General features: G+C 43.0%; 1 protein-coding gene across 1 annotated transcript in view; it reads left to right on the top strand.

The window, feature by feature from the left end:
* The window catches only part of ITFG1 (integrin alpha FG-GAP repeat containing 1), a 136,092-nt gene that overhangs the window by 37,762 nt on the left and 81,761 nt on the right, over window positions 1–16,569 (top strand). The window contains exon 8 of the mRNA XM_055000558.1: window positions 1,027–1,111. Within this exon, the coding sequence (XP_054856533.1) occupies window positions 1,027–1,111 (85 nt within the window). The remainder of the gene's footprint in view (window positions 1–1,026; window positions 1,112–16,569) is intronic.

The following is a 16,569-nucleotide window of genomic DNA, read 5'->3' as shown; positions in this document are numbered from 1 at the left end:
TAGTGGCTTGAAAGGCAGCTTCCTGCGATCCCCAAAAAGCTGATGCTGGTGGTTAAGGGGGGCTTGAACACAGAGAGCTGCACTACGGAAGGGGAAATCGGGAAGAGTCGCTCCTCCTTCCTCTTGCTTGAATGGAAGGCTCGTTCCACCAAGCTTTTCCCACCAGCAGAAGGAGGTGGGGACAATTTTGCCCAATTCCTCCTCTCTGCAGCTCCAGTGTTGCATGGCATTTTGTCCATGAGGATCCTTCAGCGTTGGCTTTTTGTCGGTCTTAAGGGACTGCTGACGAGAGGGAAGGGCCCAGAAAAACTGCTTTGGCACTCTTTGATCTAGCATAATGATGGGTGTCCATGAATTTGGAGGGGGTGAGACCTTGCCCACATCGTCCTCCTGATGCAGCCCACTGAGCCCCTTGAAATTTTGTTTTTGGAGGCTGGTGGCTCTTCAGAGACATCATAGGGAGTAACGTGTGGATCTGCACTGCGGGGTGGGGGGTGGAATTTGTGAAGATCTTTGTCTGCTCTTGCCCAGAAGGAAATGCTGCTCCATTGGAAAAATTGTGTGATTGGGTTCATGCTTGTGTGTGTGTTTCAGCCATCTAACTAGAACACTGAAATCCGTTGGAGACTCAGAGGAACTTTGAAAGAGGCATGATTACTTACGCCTCAACAACAAAGAGACCAAAACACCAAGGCTGATATTTGAGTCTTCGGTCTTAGAAGCAGTGGTTGTGTTCAGTTTTCAGATTTCATGATCACCCAACTTGCATTTGTACAGAGCTTAAGAGCCTTTAAGATGTAGCTGCCTGGATGCAATTGTTAATTCCAAATTTTTAAAAAGGCACAACTCTCCTACATAGGAGATGTTAATAGCAAAAGGTTCTTAAACCTTTCACTTGAGACTCAGATATTGACTTTTGAAAATACCAAGTTGTAGTATTTTTACATGGGTTGTAGCTTTTCATCGTTGTTAGCTTGGTTGGATTAATATATTTTTTTCTTTTCAAAATATGTTTATCCCTGACAGGATGGAAATTTTTCCAAACCTAAACACCCCGACCCGCAACCCGCAGGTGTGAAGGTTGTTGGACAATCAGTGTTTGCAGATTTTGGTAAGGTTCTCTGTGTCTGAGATATTCTTTTCAGTTTTAGTCGCAATCCTCAATCAGCCATGCGCTTCAAACAAGTCAACAGTACATAAAAGTAATACATAAAAGGATAATATGTACTATAAGAGGTTCATAGCATCGGTGATAGTGGTAAAAATTGTTTAAAAACTAGGCCAGCTTCTTCCTTATTGAGCATGCCAAGGCTCAAAATTTGGTCACTTAAAGGGTGATCAACAAGGGGACGAGTGGTGTAAAAATTGTCAGATCTGCCCAGATGCTTCGAGTGGATTGGGACAATATATTTTTTCTGAGTGTCTTTGTAAAATGAACAATGCATACGGACATGTTTGACTGTTTCAGCCACTCCCGACTGACAGAGGCAGATACACTGGGAATAAGACATAGGTGAATATCTCTGTTCTAAGAAGTGGGTGAGAATGATACAAAACGATGCATGGAACAGAGAGAGTAAACAAGAAAGGCTGATAGTAACATATTTAAGCAGACCAAGATAAAGGCTGTAAAGTGTTTGTAGAATTCTAATGTATAGAGGTGGCCTGCTGGCACAAAACTTTTACCACAATTCCCAGAAGCCTGAGCAGATTTGGTCTACGCTGTATCAGCTTGAAGGGCTGTATCCCATATTTGTTGTTTAATTATTTCTTTAGCACCCAAGATGCTGTAGACTAAGAGGGTTAAACCATAAAGTTGTAATTTTTCGTCAGCATCTCTCATCCACCCTGAGTGATAATTATCTAGGACAGTTAATGAGATTAATCCAGGTGGGGTGAAATGTAACTTGAGCCAGAAATATATTGCTTGAAACCAGCTGGGTGCTTCAGGTGGAACCAGGGCTTTTTTTCAGCGGGAACGCGGTGGAACGGAGTTCCGGCACCTCTTGAAAATGGTCACATGGCTGGTGGCCCCGCCCCCTGATCTCCAGACAGAGGGGAGTTTAGATTGCCAATCTAAACTCCTCTCTGTCTGGAGATCGGGGCGAGGCCACCAGCCATGTGACCGTTTTCACCAAGGGTGATTTAAACTTTAAAAAACTCCCCCCTTGTTCCAGCTGACCGAAAGTGATGTCATTGTGTGGTCCTGAGTTCCACCACAGAGTTCCACCACCTCTTTTCCCAGAAAAAAAGCCCTAAGTGGAACCAACCGCGACTACTCTGAGAAGGGCATTTAATACACATGGATAAGGATGCGTCTCTAGTGAAGAAACACTTTTGGTCATTTTAAACAAAATGCATTTACAAACATTAAATGTCTGTTCAAATAGTGGGAAAAAGGAAATTTCTAGACTTGATAAACGATTGTGCCCGAGAGCAGTCAGTCATGGGGCCAACTTGAAGGGAAGTGTCCTGGGATTTGATCCCGGGGCGCACCCAAGATTTTATACTGGGCAGAGGTAAAAAGTGGTCAGACGTCTAGGGAGGAGTGCCCATAGAGCTATCAGATTTGAAAAACACATGAGAAGTAAGATGCTTGGCAAGTACACTGCAGCAAAGTATAACTTCAAAAGGAATAATTTCTCAAGGAAGAAAAAAGGAAACCAAAAAGAATGATCTATTCAGTCTTCTTAGAGCATTAAAGCCTTTCACGGCCTGGCACCTGCTTATCTAATGGACTGCCTTTCCCCATTTGGTCTCGTGCATCAACTAAGGTCAACAGATGCTTCACTTCTGGCAGTCCCTTCTATCCAGGAGCACCATTCAGCGATAGCTTGTTTTCACTGATTGCGCCCATGCATTAGATCAGCCTGCCAGGTATGGTGCAGGGCTCCCATACTCTCCCCCTCCCGTAATAAGCTCAATGTGAGCTAATTTTGACTTGCCTTTAACAGAAAACAAAGAAGTTAGCAGAATAACGAACATCTCTGGCACCTGGTAGTTTGCAGTGTTGTAGTTTTAACTTGATGTATTTTAATTCATGAGTTTATATGCTTATATTTTGTAAACTCTCATTGCGGAAAGGCAGGATATAAATATTTTAAATAAAAGTTTAAAAACCTCAAGTGGAGAAGCTCAGCTAGAATGTATTCCACTGATTGGGAAGGGAGGATACAATGCCAAGAAGAAGGATGCCGTGGTAAACAAGTCGACAAAGCCATAAAACAAAAGCAGGCCTCCTGGTAAAAGCAGAAACCCAGGTTTTGCAAAAATTGAGAGAGAACAAACTTGGGTGAAAGAGATGAAATACGGCAAGCCAAATTAATTAATCCTTTTGCATCTGTCTTCACTGTGGAAGATACTGGGCAGGGACATGTCCCTAACCTGGGTTTTGTTTTTTTTTAATTGAAATAGTTGTCCAAAGATGTTGTCTTAGGACTAGTTGACAAGTCAAACCAGTAGAGTGTTGGCTCAGAGCCCAGCCACTTAACCACTATTCTACAGCAGCTGTGTATAGTTCTGGTCACTGCATCTTGAAAAGGATGTCAAAGGGCTGGAAAAAGTGCAAAGAATTTTTTTTTTTTTTAGTCATTTGACAGAGGGTGGATATGATACAAAATGATCCAGGGGGTAGAGACAGAAACTTTTCTTCTTGCCCCTGCTATCACCCTATGAAACTGGTTGGCAGAGAGATTTGGAACAAACCAAAGGGAGTGCTCCTTTCGCAACGAGTAATTGACCAGTGAAAGCTCCTGCTAGGCATAGTGGGAGTGACCGCCGGCTTATAATAAGCGGATTTTAAAAGGAGCTATTAGCCATGATAGGTCAGTGGTGCATCTGGACTCAGAGACAAAATGCCTCTGCTTGTTAGATGGTAGGTGGCCGTCAGCAGGTGAGGATTGAATTCTTTGGCCTGGGGTGGGGTGGGGGGGTTCCTTATGTCTTCTGACCGACCACCACCGGAAACTGGTGCGGGACTTGATGGGCCCATTGGGCTGATCCGTCATAATTCCATCTGTGTTCCTTTACTGCAGTCTTGTAAAAACCCTCTTATAATCTCAAATCATTCATTTACAAAATTTTAGCCGATAAAGTGCCTATAAAGTCTGACATGCACGAGAAACATTTAAATTAATTAAAGCAGCTTATAAAAAGATTGATGAAACATGTCAACATTCTTAATGGTTATAATTGCCAGTTGTTTCGCTGAGCTTCGGAACAAAGAGAACTCTTAATTTATATGCAAATCTAGTTAAAAGCCATTTTTGGCCAGCTCCCTGATTTTTTTTTAAATTAACAATACATTGGCAGTGCATTGTATCGTTTCAAGCCAAAAAGGCTGCTACTAATTTTATAACTTTCATATTTTGTAATCCAACTGTTGTTACCCACCTGGATTATATTGTTGTTACCCACTATTGATCCCATCCATTCTTATATAAACATAATATTTTGGGGAAATCTGACAAACGAAAGTAATTCTGGATAATGGAGTGGTATTCCTGGGGGGGGGGGCAGATGCATGCAAGATTATGAAAGTATCCTATATGATGGCTTCAATGAACTTCTGCCCAGGAATACCAGGACGTGAACATGACTACCAGGTGATCTTATCTTGATTAAACTTTCTTGTTTGCGTGTGAGATGAACTCTCAATCAGTTCAGGTCAATGGTTTCTGTTAAAATTTGGTGGTACCACGGTGTTTCCGAATCCTAACTAGAAGTCTCAGTAAGGAAAACTCAAACGTTGTTAACGTTTAGGTTCCTAAATCTAGCTCTGAGCCAATATACTCCTGGATTATGTGCTCTCTCGTGTCATATGAGATGGTTCTCCAGAACTTTTATCTGTATGAGATGGTACGCCCCCGCCATCCTTGTTTGTCCATCATGATATGAGAGGTGTAAAAAGAAAGTCAAATGTTTTTTAAAAAATCCCTGCCTTTTAGCTTGAATGTTGCCAAATCCTCTTCATTGGTGAGTGTGCAGTTCTTTGGGTCATCCTTCGAACATCACAAAGTATGAGCTGCTGTATAGCACAGTGGTGAAGTGGTTTGGCTGCGAATCAGCACTTGGCTGGTTCAACTCCCATGACTGCCATGAGCTTAGCAGGTGGCCTTGGATAAGCCACTCCTCTCAGCCCAAGCTCCCCAGCAGTATTGTGGGGATAATAAGAACACTAACTTGTTCACCGCTATGGGTGAGACACTAATCTGTCTAGAAGGGCGGTATATAAATGCAATTGTTGTTGATGATGATGATGATGATGTTATATTGATGGATTCATAATTTAGGGTACTGATCAAGTGGCAAGTCTTTTTCATATTTAGATATTATGAGTACAGTATGAAGTAATGGATTTTTTTGGCTACTGTGTGTATTTACCTACAGTTGAACAACATGTGATTATTAAATGATACAGTTCACATCACTGAAACATGAATTAATCATAGTTCTTGTCCAGTATATTTATTTCATTCTTGTAACTTTGTATGTTGCAGGCCAAAAGTAAATTGCTCCTGCCCAAATAGCTACACTTACAGTGCAATCCTAAGAACATTTTCCTGGGAGTATGCCCCATTGACCAGGCTGGAGAAGGATTCTGAGTAAACCTGCTTCAGATGGCTCTCTTAGACACCCTCCCCTCGCTCTTTCAGCAGATTAGTTGTATCTGTTCTCTTGCTGCATTGGATGCTTTTGGTGGCATCTCCAAAATACATTTCTCCTAGGTGATGAGGTGGCGTTATTCAGATTTGGAATTAGCATGGTCAAAATATGCAAAGATTTCTGACAAGTACTACGTGCTTCAAATTGCAAAGTAATCTTGCAGTTTGCCCGATTATAAAATACTATCTCCCATGGGTGACATGCTTTTAAAAATAATAATAACAACAACAACATTCGGTTTATATACCGCCCTTCAGGACAACTTAATGCTCACTCAGAGCAGTTTACAAAGTATGTCATTATTATCCCCACAACAATATTCAGCCTGTGAGGTGGGTGGAGCTGAGAGAGCTCTGAGAGAGCTGTGACTCACCCAAGGTCACCCAGCTGGCTTCAAGCTGAGGAGTGGGGAATCAAACCCGGCTCTCCAGTTTAGAGTCCTGCTGCTCTTAACCACTACACCAAGCTGGCATAAACACGGTGAAGATGTCTTTAGTGTCCATAGACACCAGCCAAAGTTAAAAGGCACACGTGGGGTAGACTAAAAGAAATCATTTTTTTTTACAGTAAGGTTAAATTAAAACATTCGCTCAAGCATTTGCATAAAGTGTACTTTTTCAAGTCCCGACGGGCCTTTCTTTGGAAAGAAACTCATAATATTTGAAGCCATCTTTTGTCTGTGCCTCCTCCTGTTTTTACATTATCCTGGTGGAGGAAGTTGTTAATGATTCCCCCAAAGCAGATGGTACTGAAAAATGCCATGAATGCTAATAAGCATAACGTATATGTCAAATACATTTATTTTGAAAGATGTCAGGGGGATAAGTAATCTGGATTTGAATTTCATCTTGCCAAGTGTTACTGCTAACAGCAGTGGATAATACACCGAAAGGGTGCACTGTAATTTCAGAAATCTGCCATGTTTCGGAGAACTATGATTTAACTTAAAATTTAGGAAAGGTAAAGGGGGGGGGGATACAACGGTACTTGAGGTCGATCTCAAAACTTCCACTAATGGGAAGAAAGGGTCTTTTGTCGTCGTTTAATTCCGTCTTCTGCTACAGACTTCTTTGGGGTAGGCCAAGCTCCTAATTGACATATTCCACCTCCATGCCAGAAATACCAAGCCATAGCTATACATATTTTTCTATAGAAAGCCTACATTTGTCATGAATTGCCCTTTGGTGTTTTTGTCAGATTACTAGTCCATCTAGCTGAGACCCCTCTAACATGACTGGCAGCAGCTCTTCAGAGTTCTAGATGAAAAAAAGACCCAGTCCTACAGCCTGAAGTCCGTTCAACGGGATGTGCTGGGGAGCCAATTTTAGGCTTTCTGCATACCGAGTATGTGTTCTGTGCTGAGCCACAGGTTCATCCCCAGCAGAGTTTTTAATGGAACTTTCTAGAAGTACCTGAGATCACGTATTATTTCAGCAATCTTCTACAACCTGGATTTTCCTGGTTGTGTTTTCTAAGTGAAAACGCAGTTGTCAATGTGTGATATCCGAAAGCCTGCTGTTCTAGTATACAGTAATGCCATTCTTCTTTAGAGATCAATGCTATTGAGTTCTCTGGTAAGGCTCTTAAATATTTTTTCCCCTTTAGTGGAACAGCGCAAAATAATGCATGTATACAAAAACCTGATCAGAGGTACTCAATTGGCTGTCCTTTTTATCTCATTATTAACACAGAAATAGCAGGTTGCAGCAAGTGAAGACAGATAGCAGTAAAATATTTGCATTGACTGTTTTGACATTTTATTTTGGTTCATAGAATTTTGTTTCTTTGGAATCCAGGTTTGTTACCTAATGTAGCCTAGTATGTATTATTTTCGGGAAGTAGCATCATGGGATGAAAGAAACTTAAATATTTCAACTGGTGTAGCAACTCAGAGTGAACACTGTATCAGGTAGTCCTCTTCTCACTTCTGCCATAAACTTAATAGGTAGTCTTAGGCAAAGAGGTCTCTGAGCCTTGACTTCCCTCCATCTGCTCTGTAGGGGCAACATCTTCCTTGCCGGGTAGTTGTAATGAGTTGGACCCAACCAGGTACATCCTTCATATCGTTCCAGGGGATTGTCTGTCCTCAGGAGTAGGATTTTGTGGACCTCTTTTGTATTGCAGTAAGATGGGTGAGGCAAGACAGTCCCATTCTATTTGCACTGAACCCAGCCCGATGGGTTGGCTCAAAAGACGCCCTTCTGCACGTGGAAAAGTGCTTAAGGATTCAACCTCAATGTTTAGATCCAGCCCATACTTTGCAAAGCGCTTGAATGCTCTCAAGTGCTGCTACATACATGCTTGGTCATAATTTGTCCTCGGTTCAGGCTGCACATGTGCGGGTCTTGTAAATCAGCTCATGTTTCCAAAAGAGAAGAACCTCTCATTTAGCAGAATGGAATCTGACTTCACAGTAACAAGAACACTGTACAGGAAGGCAGACTGGCAACAGTAGAGGGAGTAATTATTTTTTGCTATAGCAACCGGTGTATTGCGATTAACCATCATGACATTGGGAGAACAGAGAAAACAACAAACGGTTGTGCTTGTGCAGTTGACAGCGTGATCCCCACAAAAGCACCAGTTTCTCATGCACTGACTTTCTTATCATAGTTGTTTGGACACCGTTTACATTGCTGCAGTCTCTGATGCCTAGCCAGCCCTGTGGCTCTGAGGGCAAATCCTACCCCACTCCCTAGCGCATAGTTTTCCAGCTGATTAGTTCGAGCCCACAAGTAGTTTGCACTTTGATCTAAGGTGGGTTGCGCCAGTGGCATTACTGTTTTACGTACCTCAATTACTTTGGATATTTTTCTTGAGAAAGATGAAAGGGGCAGAGTACAATCTTTTGAGGTCCTACTAAAGGGCATCAAATTGCAAGTTACTTTGTTGTTGCGTATTTACCACCACGAATCGGGGTGCCATTTGAATGATAGCCTGGACTATCTCTGCCAATTACCATCTCATTAGAGTTCATGGGAGTGGGCTTAAAAGTAAACGGTTGCTGTATTATTAGCTTATAACTGCTTTGTCCACGACCACGTTGTAGCTTTTGTAGTCTGTACTGAGTTCTTCATATCTGCTTAGGGCAAAGTAAAACAATGAAGTGACCAGAAGTTATCTCCAGGAGCACATTTCATTGTGCTCACCTGTAATGAAAGATTAGCACACTTCATAGACATTTGTTTTAAAATTCATTAAACGTTTAAGCTGGCATGAGTCATAATTCTGGCTCAGATCGGCAGTGTGACCAATTGTTTGTGTAGGCTAGCTCAATATGGAAAATCTTTTCCCAATGAAACTCATATCATTGGCTCAGTCTTATTGTAACAGTGAAATATCCTGGAAGTAGGTGTGTATGCTCTTTGCTTTGGAAAAAAAAATCAAAACCTTGTACCTGGAAACTCAGATTCTGTGCCGAGTCAACTATTCAAATTAAGCCAGATATGTATATTGTGTGTATAATAAATAATAGAAACCCATCAGGTAGTGCAAAGCACTAAAATCCTCATCTCCTGATTGTTCACCCACAGCAGTAAAGCCTTAAATAATGCAAAAATTGAGTTACTTGGAAAGTCAGTTCTTGGGTCCAAATCTTCTTGAGTGCTTCTGTGGAATTGTCTTGAGCAAAGCAAGACTTGCGGCGATCCAAGATAAGCACATACCTGTGGCTTTTGATTGCTTGGTTTAAAAGATTGGGATTTGGGTTTCCATTTTTTTTTGGCATAGTGGGATAAGCTTTGACAGTGAGCATTTAAAAGGTTACATGCATGCTCCTCCTTACATGCTCCATCTCTGACCCACCACCTGAGCATCTCACATGCTGGTTTCAGCACCAAAGAATCCTTTTTTTTCAAGTAAAAAATAGCTATGGGCCAGCCTTTGTGGATGAAGAATGCACTCAACCCACCCCCCGACACCAAGAGGAAAAATGAATCTACCGCTGTGCAGTGAGAAGTTATAGAGATTGTGAAGTCCAAACAGTAGCAAAATAAGAGCAATTAAGAAGAAATGTGAGAAGCAGGGTTGGCCTCTTTCTGGATTTAATTAGAGACCCAACTGATACATGAATTGGGTACTGGTGGCTCTATCAGTACTATTTAAGCTGAGCACTGTTGTTTTAATTCTTCAGCCTTCTTGCCATGATACACATCTCAGGTGAAAATGTCTTTGCCCCAGCTTTTGATGGCAAGTAGATTTTGATGGATTATCTCATGTCACAGCTGCTATGCAACTGATACTGTTTAAAGTCTTGTCCTATGTTTTGAAAATCATTTTAAAGTAATCACTAGGTACTGTCGTGGGGAGCATTTGATTGAAACCTGGGATTCTGTGAGGACATCTGTGTGCACAGTTGAACTACTTTGCCTTGCACAGTTCTCTTGGCAATGTTTACATTTGAAGGAGAGAGGGAGGTATGCATTTTGGAAGGGGGTGAGATTAACGTTCCAGGGTGACAGTAGGAGAAGGGAAATCAAAAAGAGTCCAGTAGCACCTTTAAGACTAACCAATTTTATTGTAGCATAAGCTTTCGAGAATCAAGTTCTCTTCGTCAGATGCATGGTACAGAAACTGGTCAAATATAGAAGAGGAGGGGGGAGAAGGGGAGGAGAGAGAAGATGCAGTTAAGGGCGGGGAGAGAGGGATGTAACCAAAACATTCCTTTGCTAGTAGGAGAAGGGAATAGTCAATACATAGCTAAGTAAATGTATTCTTAATAGTAATAGGGTTCCTATAAAATCAGTACAGAATCAGTAGATTCAAGCAGCATACTTTGCCCAAGCCTGTAGATGTACCAGAACAGCCTTTTGGGCTGGGCAGGCAAACAGAAAGTATTGGCTCATAGTGGAATTAACAACTCACTAACAATCCCTGCAATTATACCACATTGCAAAATAGGATGTGCCAAGGACAGGTAGAGAGTTGGATTAAGATTTGGGAGACCCAGGTTGGAATCCCTGCTGTGCCATGGGAGCATGCTGGGTGGTCTTGGGCCAGCACTCTTTCTCAACCTAGTCTACCTCAGGGGTTGTCCTGAGGATAAAATGGAGAAGGAAAAACATGATGTTGTAAGCCCATTGGGGGAAACAATAGGAGAGAGAGAGAACTTCCGCCTGGAGAGAGAACGTGATGGCTGGTGTTTTGTTTTTTGTTTAAGTATTTCACACCAAGTATTTCAGTCGCGTTCCTCAAGAATTGTAAACTATTTTGCTTGAATACGTAATTCCAAATGACAGGCTACTTCTAAGTCCTACCTTTTTATGAAGATATCAGGAGAATAAGTCTTTGATAATGCAATTTCAAAGTGTTATGTTTCCAAGATGCCCCACTGGATTTGTAAAAAGCCTGGCTCCGTTGAGATGCAACACAGAAATCCATTTGTTTTCTTCCATTCAGGCTGGATGTTGCATCCAAATAGCGATGCCCAAATTAAGTTTCAGCCGATGACCCATTTTATAAATAGGTTCTTCTGAATCCAAGGAATTTGTTAATTCCAGTTCCCGTTTTATCCGTCTAAACGAAGTTAACTTTGGCCCACAAGGCAGATATGTGATACCATGCACAGGTTCTTTGTGTAAAGAACAGGAGGTGTGCTGATACAGCAGCGGGAGTGGAGCTCCATTTAGAAAACAAAAACCTTTTTGCTTGCACATTACATTACTGCGGTCCGATTTTTTAAAAAAAGATCCTCCATTCAAATTGACCAGGCTTCCCTCTTGCATCTGAACCAAGGCAAAAGGATTCTTCTCCCTTTTCTGGTTACTAATGTACTTAAGGAGGGTTGGCACCTGTCTGGTTGTTTTTCTTCTTTGCAAGCCTCATTAGCATTCACAGTATCTTGCAGCCCACTTCTCCCAGAAAGGAGGGAAATGTTCTTTAACAAGACTTTAATAGCACAATCGAGGGCATGTTGTGTGTTCACACCATGTACGCATTTAATATAGGGCGATTGTTTTCCTGTTGCAAAGTCGACTTGCTATCTGCCGCCTCCCGGTGAACGGTTCCAAGCTGCACCGGACAGGTCTCTTACCTTCTGTTGTGTAACTAGTATATTATTTGGAACTGCTGAAACACCGAAGAGGACGGCGTGGATGTGCTTCCTCCTTCCTTTTGATGGTTTGTAGCCTTATGTTAATTCTCTGATCCAATTAAATTTTCTCACCAATTAAGCTTGTCATAGCAGCCTGGCTGCTGAGACTTGCCCATGCTGGTCACTTGAAGTCTAACATGTGCCTTCTCCAGCAAGCGCTTGTATTTAAATGCGTCGGTGCTTCAAGGTGCATTTCCGAATAATGCAGGCTGCAGCCAAGCAACTAGCCATCCAGGCGGGCCAGTTATCTTTGGACATTGGTCCTATGTGCTACCTGTGCTTCAAGTATGATCCTACAGGGTAGTTGTCAGTCCCTGGCAGTTAGGTCTCTCAAGCCCTCCACAGTTAACATGCAGATGTTCCAGCTGAAGTCGCTTTATTGAGATCCATACAGTACAGGTGTTCACCCAAAGGTGGCAATTGGCAGAAGTGACAATTCAAACAAAGGCATAACTAATTATAGGGAAACTTCCCGCCCTTTGGGGTCCGTTGACATTCTGGCGCAAAACCCCGAAGAGGTTGCATGGGAACAGATTAGTTAAGACTACATGAAGTACAAAACGAAATATCCCAGTCTCTGGGAAAAGATAAAATGTCTGCTGCTAGCAGCTCTCCTCCAAGGACACTTGCTGGAAGAAGGGAAAGTACATATTTTCAGCAGATAACAGAGAGCCCCACTGGCCCTCCTGCAATTAGTATTAGCAGTTAAGACACTCCCAGATGATCCACACAGAACATAGCATATAACTCTGGCAAACAGCATTGACCAGTACAAAACGCAGCATACAATCATGGCAGGCAGGTATGCATACATGAGAGTAGTTCTGTGTTGTCTAATGTCAGTCCTAGAATCGCTTGTGCTCTCTTTCAGCATTCCTTCAACTCTGGATTCTTGCTAATTCTAGCTCACTTGGATTTATTTACCCCATGGCATTGTTTATGGAAACATCCTTGATACTGAGTGTACTAATCTCCCACTGAGTGATCTGCCTTGAGACTCAGTGAGAAAGGCAGACTGTAAATGACATAAATAATAAAATAAAGATACCCTTGCTCAGGTCAAAGGTATGCAGAAAAGTTGCTGCTTTCCTCTTCCTCCCCCCCCCCATGTTGCTCCAAATGCTATGCCCAAAGGTTTGGGGGTGGGAGGGGCATAAGGCAATTGAATGCACATCCAAATAACATACACAATATACATTGGATGTAATTTCCCAGCACAATAGAGTTTCCCTTCACTGGGACATCTCAGTTTCATTAGCCCTGTGCAGACATCCCATCTGCATGTTGCCTCACTGGTTGGGGAAGGAGAGTGATGATAACAACAACAACAACAACAACATTTGATTTATATACTGCCCTTCAGGTAGGGTTGCCAGGTCAGTGGGGGACTGGGAACCTTGCACTCACCTTCCGCAGCTGCTGTCATCACGCGGGTCAAAGGGCAGCCCAGCATGTGCTCCCACACTCGCCAAAGGGCTGAAACGCCCCCCACGGGCCCGATTCAGCCTGAAATGGGCCCTTTGCAGGATGCGGGGGTGTGGCGCGGCACGGGAGTGCACCGTGTCGCCAGGGGGTGCTCCCCCCCGGCTGGCCAGGTAAGGGGTTGGGGGGAAGGAGGTGAGAGCAGGTGATTTTCCGCCCTGGGCGGGGGAATGACAGCCCTACCTTCAGGACAACTTAACACCCACTCAGAGGGGTTTACAAAGTGTGTTATTATTATCCTCACGACAATCACCCTGTGGGGTGGGTGGGGCTGAGATGTGACTGACCCAAGGCCACCCAGATGGCTTCAAGCAGAGGAGTGGGGAATCAAACCTGGCTCTCCAGATTAGAGTCCTGCCGCTCTTAACTGCTACACCAAACTGGGCATGTGTATGCTGGCTCCGCCCCCTTTCTCCATGTTATTGCTGAGTGGTCTGCCCAGGGCACACACATGGAGGAGATGTGCATGCAAATGCCCCCTCCCTGTGTTCAGCAACGCTGGTTTTGGAATGTTGCTGATCACAGGGAGAGGTGGTGTGCGTGGGCAATCTCTCCACACGTTAGCCCACTGCACATGGAGGCAGGAGGGGCAGGGCCAGCATGCTAAATGCCCCTTCTCTCTTCCCTCCTGGTGCATGAACAGGTCGAATGGATATTTGTATAGAGCTATGATCACTCTTTGTAGCGTCACTTGCATTGCTCACTAATTTCTGTATCAGATTGGTGAGAGGATAAATACGAAGTTTAGTTTTGGATTTGATTTGACCTGCCTGCGTAGCTGATCGGGTGAAATCTTAACTCTTTTTTTTTAATGGATTGTCGTTTGTACATGTGATTTTATTCCTCTCATCCCAGATTTGCAAATCAATGCAATGCATGTACAGTTTCTAGAGGTGCTCACCTGGAAAACATTAATTACAACTTTGACACTCCCAAGTTTGCCTAATATTGGATTGGCAGCAGTGCTGCAGTAGTGGTGGTCTGCAGTGAGGGGCGTAGATTTGCAGAAATCCGCCTCCTCCATCAACAGTTTTAAAAATATCAGTAACCCTGTTTTTGAAGAAAAACAACCATGATACTGTGGTTTCAGACCTAACAGTTGTAAGCCACTCCAAGCCTTGGTGGAACGGCTTATAAACATTTCACATAAATAACTTCGATGCTTCTTGACTTGCATAGTAAAAAAATACTTGTAGCATTTAGAGGAGTGTGCAAAGCATACGTTGATATAAGAGATCAGATGCCAGAAGATCATTGCTGCAGCTTTGTACGGGTAAAATTAATAAACCTGCTGCAAAAGAAGAAGAAAATCGCAGCTGCCAGAACTGAAACAGCGTATGTCCCAGTGCTGCAATTATTATTCACCTGACAGCACTGCTCTTCTATAAAAATATAAAATTTCCCAAGACGGTACTCACTGAGAAGTGAGGGGTTTTTTTAGACATGATAGCAGTAGATCTGAATATGTTCAAGCGTGGATCTTCCCAGGGCTTTTTTTCTGGGAAAAGAGGTGGTAGAACTCAGTGGGTTCCCCTCAGAGAAAATGGTCACATGGCTGGTGGCCCCGCCCCCTGATCTCCAGACAGAGGGGAGTTTAGATTGCCCTCCACGCCGCTGAGCGGTGTAGAGGGCGATCTCAACTCCCCTCTGTCTGGAGATCAGGGGGCGGGGCCACCAGCCATGTGACCATTTTCAAGAGGTTCCAGAACTCCGTTCCCCCACGTTCCCCCTGAAAATAGCCCTGGATCTTCCCCAATCCACACAGAAAGAAACAGGTGAGGCCCATTTTAACAGCAACGCCTGGAGTGTAGACCCTTTCTTCCCTGCTGATCATAGCCCTTCTCACCAAGAGCTTTTTGTTCCAGCTGAACCTTATGCCTCTAACATTGGGTCTCAGCTATGGAGGAAGCAGCTGGTGGGGGGGACAAGGGGGAGAGAGAAGCTGCAACAATTGGGAAGTCCCTGCCCTCCTCATCCACACACTTCCTTTATCAGAGTCTTCTTGAGACATACCACTATAGACTTCACCTATGTTGTATGGGATTCCTGCTAATGCTATGTCCTTGTGAGCTTGTATCCATTTACCCTATGGCATTGTTTATGAAAATGTTCTTGATACTGACTGTACTAATCTCATAGTGTGTTATCTGCCTTGAGTCTCAGTGAGAAAGGCATGCTGTAAATGACAGACAGACATATCTGTATATAAACACTCAGGTCTGCTATCATTGTGTGTAGCACGGGGAGCGACAATTGGTTAATCCTCCAATAATTTACCACCTTCTGATTCTCGAATCTTCATTGCCACAGAGAGAGAGCCAGTTGGATGTAGGGGGAGAGCCAGTTTGGTATAGTGGTTAAGAGTGGCGGGACTCTAATCTGGAGAACCGGGTTTGATTCCCCACTCCTCCGCGTGAAGCCTGTTGGGTGACCTGTGGTCAGTCACAGCTCTCTCAGAGCTCTCTCAGCCCCACCTACCACATTTCATGGGAGTCCAATCAAAAACCAACTAAGTGACTTCAGTGAAAAAACTTCCTCCCCAAAGAGCCTTGGTCACAAATGCAGACTCCCCCCCCGCTTTCATAAAACCATTCATTCTTTGTAACCTCTCTTGATTTCATCTCATAGCATCCATACTGTTCATCTACTGCAACATGCCTCTTAATCAGTTTAATTTTCTTCTTAAAATGAGTTTGAGACTATACCTACATGGTATTAAGAAAGGCTGGGAAGTATTATTTCAGCCACTTCTGTTCAAGAATGAGCATTAATAATGGGTAAATTGGAAATCTTCATCTCTGAGTCATTTTCATAGAACTGCATCCTCATGAACGAGGGTGAAAGCTGTGATGGCTGAGAGTATCTTTTCTTCTAAAGTGGACAGAGCTGGATTGATTAAACCCATTTAATAAACTTGCTGATTTGTGGAGATGGCTGAACTGTTGGGAAATGTGTATGTTAGAAACTCAGTATGGAACAATAATACAGAATATATCCAAGCTTCAGCTTCATAGAAAGCATCTTTTAAAAATAACACTTGTAACCTAGTATGTGCTTACAGCTGACTCTGTAAAGGTATTTTTTGCTTTCACAAATGTCGTATTTTATGTGGAAGGGTGAAACTTGTAACAAAAGCAGAGAGGAACGGTTCGTTTATAGCTAAGGTTGATTTTCATTCAGCACTAAACATGGGCTGAAGCAGTGCTTTCCCGATCGTAGATAAAAACTGAATATTCAGTAAATGTTTTTTTTTTCAGAGATTCAAATGCCAACTTTACCCTTTTTAATTCACTTCATTTCTGGTCTTGTGTAAATTTATTTTAAAAGTGGAG

The sequence above is a fragment of the Eublepharis macularius genome, chromosome 16 (genome assembly GCF_028583425.1).
Source record: "Eublepharis macularius isolate TG4126 chromosome 16, MPM_Emac_v1.0, whole genome shotgun sequence".
In the NCBI taxonomy this organism is placed as follows: domain Eukaryota; kingdom Metazoa; phylum Chordata; class Lepidosauria; order Squamata; family Eublepharidae; genus Eublepharis; species Eublepharis macularius.
The sequence above is the reverse complement of the archived record's forward strand: the minus strand, read 5'-3'. Positions and strand labels throughout refer to the sequence as shown.